The 5669-nt window shown below is 48.4% G+C and overlaps 1 protein-coding gene across 3 annotated transcripts in view; it reads right to left on the bottom strand.

The window, feature by feature from the left end:
• Nucleotides 1–3775: 3775 nt before the first annotated feature.
• The window catches only part of med25 (mediator complex subunit 25), a 16292-nt gene continuing 14398 nt past the window's right edge, over nucleotides 3776–5669 (bottom strand). For 2 of the 3 annotated variants that reach the window (XM_084040817.1, XM_084040818.1), the window contains exons 18-20: nucleotides 5303–5473; nucleotides 5095–5215; nucleotides 3776–4352 (exon numbers count right to left, since the gene is read on the bottom strand). In XM_084040817.1, coding sequence (XP_083896943.1) covers nucleotides 4246–4352; nucleotides 5095–5215; nucleotides 5303–5473 — 399 coding nt within the window. In that variant the 3' untranslated portion in view covers nucleotides 3776–4245. Of the gene's footprint in view, nucleotides 4353–5067; nucleotides 5216–5302; nucleotides 5474–5669 lie in introns of all 3 variants that reach the window. The other variant, XM_084040816.1, reaches the window with a different exon arrangement.

Below are 5669 nucleotides of genomic sequence, written 5' to 3'. Positions count from 1 at the left end.
AGTTTGCATTGCGTCGCTCCTTCCTCTCCCCCCCCCTTTCTCTCTCTCCCCTCCCTCCCCCTCCCTCTCTCTACCCTCCCCTCCTCTCTCTACCCTCCCCTCCCTCCCTCTCTCCCCTCCCTCTCTCTCCCCTCTCTCTCTCCCCTCCCTCCCCCCCCCCTCTCTCTCTCTCCCTTCCTCTCTCTCCCCTCCCTCCCTCCCCCTCTCTCCCTCCCTACCCTCCCTCCCCCTCTCTCCCTTCCTCTCTCCCTTCCTCCCTCTCTCTCTCTCTCCCCTCCCTCTCTCTCTCTATTAAATTTCCAGTCACACAACAGTGCAGTGGATATCCCTCCCTCTCTCTAACACACACACACACACACACACACACACACACACACACACACACACACACACACACACACACACACACACACACACACACACACACACACACACACACACACACACACACACACACACACACACACACACAGTGTGGAGGTGTTGTCGTCCTCCTGGATCTCTCCCGATCACTGGCTCTTGATATTGACTGTTCTCTCCCTCCTTTACTTTGAACCTCTCAATCTCACTCACTCTTGATACAAGGCTGCTCTCTTTTCACCCCCCCTTCCTCCCCCGTTTCTCCCCTTCTCCTCCCCCTGTTGCCTCATTATTTAAAAGAGCCTCCCCTCACATTTCCTCCCTGTTTGTATCTCTGTGCTGCAGTGTCTGCTCAGGCTATATGGTGTGGAGTACCCCCCCCTCCCCCCTCCTCCCCCCTCACTGTGGTGGGTGTGCTCCCTCCCTCCAGCAGGCCTTTAGCCGGCTGATTGAGTGGACACCACAGGCCGATGAATGAATAAAGATGGAGCCACTGTGAGGATTAATGCCCTCGTATGAAGACGCAAAGCATTGCTGTCTACTGTTTCTGACTCCGCCCCCCCCTCCTCGCCGCCGTGTGCGTTATGCCGTGTTGGCATATTGGCTGAGAGACGTGGAGGCCGCTCTCTTTGCCCCGGATTACCTCAGCAGGCAGTTAGCCGGGGCCAAACCTCTGCCATTGCCGTGACAACCCTTCGTCCCCTCCTTCCTCCTGAACCCTCCACAGCCTTCAGGGCCCCAAACTGAGCCCTGATCCGCATCCAATGGTGAGACCAGCACGCATACCGGGCCGACGCTCCCGTTCCTGAAAACACAAGAGGGGAAGAAGATGCTTCTTCAGAGTGAACCAAGCTTGATCTGCCAACGACGGCCGAGAACGCCTCCCTCATCAGTCAGTCCCATCTGGCAACCATCATGAGGCCTGATGGCACCATGACGTTCCCACGGCAGAGTGGACCTCCAGCACCGGACTTCTGGGTGTTCTCCTCTGACCCGCACCTTCATCCCCCCCCCCCCTTTAAAGCGGCCCTCCAGACGCTCCACTGCCTCTTTCTGTCGTCGTGGCGACATCGGGGAGAGACAATAACCCAAACGCCACGACCAACACGTAGCCGGTTTAATTTTAGGCCGAAAGCAGCCGGCAGCGTCGGAGAGCAGACGGCTCAGACTCTGGTCATATAGGGGGGGGTAATGGGCTTCGCCTAAGTGCACTTCAAGGGTTTAATCACATCTTTAATGCAAATGTCAGAAATCTATATGAGAAACGTCCACACCAGACACTTCAAACCAGGAGTTACTTCCTCATACCTGCTTATCTGACATCTTTAGTTAGTGAGTCCATCACCGCGTCCTAACGACACATTTTAATACTATATTAGAGTAAATTACAACACTAAAGCAGTGTTCCCAGCTGGGTTTGGCCTGAAGTGACACCACACACTCCTCATGTTCATTTCAAACCGCTTTTTAAACTTATTAACTGTGTTTTCATACAAATTTACTTTTCTGTTTGGTCCGTTTGTATTATCTTATTATGGAGCTTTTTCAAACATTTTAGCTGTCAATTCCGACATTCTACCAATATAAGCCTGTTTACCTGTTTGAACTGCTAACCTTACTTTTAGGTTACCTTTTCAATCACTTTTATTTGAATGTTTATCATTACTTAGCTATTTCGACCATGCATCCATGATGCTAGTTTTAGCCATTAATCTGAATCAGAAAACTTTTAATCCCACTGGAAAATGTAGTATTGGGCCTACTTCTAACTATTTCAACAGTATCTATTCAAAAGTTTTTATCCAATGAAATAAAAAACTTACTTTCAGCGATCTGTATCTACAGTTTACCGTCCGTTTTAATCATTTACATCACGTTACTTTTTAACTCACCATTTGCAATAATGTGAAAACTGGATCTGCAGGTCTGGAGTTGTAAACACTCCGGTTCTGGGGGGTAAAATGAGTCATCATGGGGTATTCTGAGATACATATAAACATATGCTTATATACAATAATTCTCAAATAAAGGAGTAATATTTGTTATTATTTCATTAGATATTTGAGAGAATATGTAATGAAAGAACATGCTACCCCGCCGAGTCCACCAAGCACACGTAGACAGCTGCCTCCACAATGGAGGCTTTGAACGTTGGCTCACTCAGTTTCAGTTCCTCCAGCCTCCCGAGATCGAAGGAAAGACATCCCCTCTGAAAACAAGTCCTGAACCGGGACCAGCCAGATCTGGTCTGATCACACCCAGGACTATAATCCCAGCTGGTCTGGGAACTCCTTCTGGATCCCCCAGAAGAACCTTGAGAGAAGAGCCTGCTAACAGCCACTGTGAAACAAATCCTGATGAGACAAATAGATGGAAACGCTCATCTTCAACCTCATAATTACAATCTTTTTTATAACCAGATCAGAATTATAAGATTTAAGGTCACAGAAGACAGTGAATCCAAATAGGATCAGAAGTTTCCTTGAAGGGAGTCGTTTATAAAAGCATCAAATGGACGTAGCGTCTGGAAGAGGAAGACAATTCATACATTACTATCCTGATAATGTGGATTTTTAAAAATGATGATGAAGGATGGTAGCAGGTCAGTTCAGTCACACCATCCACCACTCCATCACACGGACCTGTGAACATGTTTTTGCTGCTAATAAAAGAGATGCTGGATAACTTAGAGCTCAGCTAATAGCTGGATGGAGGCAGATAGATGGAGACGGGGTGGGGGGGGGGGGGGGGGTAAAGGGGGGCTAAACCGGGCTCCGAGGGCCGGCAGTGATTAAGGGATGGGAGGGATGAACGGCAGCCACTGAGGGACTAGTGTCTATCTGTGTGAGTCCATGTGAAAGCGGGGCTGAGGGAAACAAGAACCCACTGTCATGGTATCCTAGCAACCGTCTCTGTCTCCCAGGTGACAGGGACTGACATCACTTCCTGTTGGTGTGTGTGTGTGTACACAGGGTCCAAGTGTACAAAAAGAAATATGCATGTGTGTCATGAGCGTACGTGTGAGGTTGAGCAAAGTTCACATGCACGTGTTTTCCGTGCACGCTCGGCTCTGCAGCGTCGCCAGCCGTCACTTCAGGTACGTGTGTGTGTGTGTGTGTGTGTGTGTGTACGTGGAGTCTGCCAGTGCGCATGCGGTCAGCCTGATTGGACGCGATGCCAAGTGAAACATGGCCAACTGACACCATCTGGTAGGACGACTTGGCACGGGGGCGACGCTCTGTGGTTCCACAACATATTGGAGTAGTTAAAATTAACACTGTGACACTATTTGGCAGACAAAAGACACTGAACTATCTATTACTGGGTCTATTTCAGTCCCTCTCTCACCTTAAGGGTGAGCTGCATTAACGGACTGGAGACGCAACGACAGCAAAAACCCTCTTCTCCAACCATCTATACTTATTATTTTATTGTATCCTCATCAAACAACATTATTCATAAAACAGAACCTAACAAAAAAGTAAAATATCAATTAAAAAGGGGGGGGGGGGGGGGGGGGGATAACACTGGATTCCAAAGATAAAAAATCAAACATAGAAAAGTAGATTTCCAGAAGCATGATGAGCCGTTTCATTGGTTGGCTCCGTCGGTGAGGAGCATGGAGGATTAGCGTGCCGTCCGTTTGACCGTTTACATGAAGAACTAATGCTGGCATTATGTGCCCCTAATTAACTTCAGCTGCTCAGTCCCGTTAAAAAGAAGACAAAAAAAAAACAAGCTACTCATGATTTGTTCCGAAATTATGTTGAACATTTGTGGCAATAAAGCAACAGAGCGGATGCATGTGTCCAAACTGAGAAATGGCCGCCAAGACTCAACTAAAAAAAAAATAAAAAATCCTCTTCTGACTCCACGGAGCTGAAATCAGATAAGGTCCATGAGGATTTCATCCTCCATGACGCTGGAGACGACCTGGGGCATCCCGGGCTGAGGCACGGCGCCTCTCTGACCGCCGGACATCAGCATCTGACCTGCACACACACACACACACACAGACACACACACACACATTTAAATCAGCATGTCTACATTCCTAATTACTCACAGGCTACCTTAGATTCCTGAAGGAAACTTGTTTTTGTCGCAGTGAACGGACAATCCAAAGAATGAATGTTGATATACAGACGGTCAACCGTCCCATGAATTAAACTTCCAGGAAGTACAATGAATTTGGGAGAATCTGAATGACAATTAGAGTTTAAAGTCATGTTTTGCTCCTAAATCTGGATTATTTATAGAACTACACAATGTTTTCACAGCGTTTCAGCAGCCATGTCGTCGTTCACTCGTTAGGAAGGTGAACTTGGAGGCACTTCCACATTTGACCGACAGAACTAAACATGGAGGTCTTTACTGTGCGGTGGTTTAAACATTTACATTGTGCATAAAACATACGGCTTCAAAGCTCCTGGCCAAACACTTGTTAAGTCTACAGCAAGGCTTTCTGTTTTAAAACCACAAACGCACCAGAAGATATGGAAAGCAAAGATGTAGTTGGACACATTCTGGCAGAATGCACACTGGGATGGGAAATCTAACTTTCTAGATCCAGATGGATGCATGCGGGACTGAAAAAGTACTGTCATGTAGAAAGTAGAGACCTGTCTACAACTCCTAGATGTTTTTAAACCCTTCTACATTCTCAGACCAGTGTTTGAATGTCATGTCTACTTGGACTCTCTCCACCTCTGTGTGGGGGGGCCGGTTGCTGACCTCCCAACGGTTGCCTCCACTGGTTCTGCATTTGAGGCCCTCCTCCCGGTGCCGGATGGACCAGCTGCTGCCCTAACCCCGGGTGTGACATCATGCCCGCCATGTGCGAGACGCCGCCCTGCTGCGAGGACACGAGAGACGGAGGTTAAACATCTTTCCTTCCAGGAGAAGACCGCTGCTGGACCACAGGATGGTTTTACACTCCTACCGGCTGCTGTTGGCTGAGGAGAAGACTGCGAAGCTGTGGATTGGCTCCCGGGTTTGAGAGGCGGAGTATGGAACCCTGGGGCTGGGCTTGACCCCCCTGTGCCACCTGGTTGGGGGGGGCGCCGCCGCCCGGCGGCTGCTGGTTGGCCGGTCCGGACGCTCTCATCGCCATCTGAAGGTAAAGTTGTCACCAATTATGACCTACTTATTAAAAATACAACATCAGACTGCTGGAGATTTCAGGTACGTTATGGTGAAAAACCCAAGCGTCTGCATCCTGGCAGGGCGTTTTTACACGACTTTATGTGGAAAATAGTGATTTTAGAATAGTGAAACCGTAAGCCTGGTATTAGTGGGACTATTAGACA

This window comes from Eutrigla gurnardus (assembly GCF_963514095.1).
Source record: "Eutrigla gurnardus genome assembly, contig: SCAFFOLD_215, whole genome shotgun sequence".
Classification (NCBI taxonomy): domain Eukaryota; kingdom Metazoa; phylum Chordata; class Actinopteri; order Perciformes; family Triglidae; genus Eutrigla; species Eutrigla gurnardus.
The sequence above is the reverse complement of the archived record's forward strand: the minus strand, read 5'-3'. Positions and strand labels throughout refer to the sequence as shown.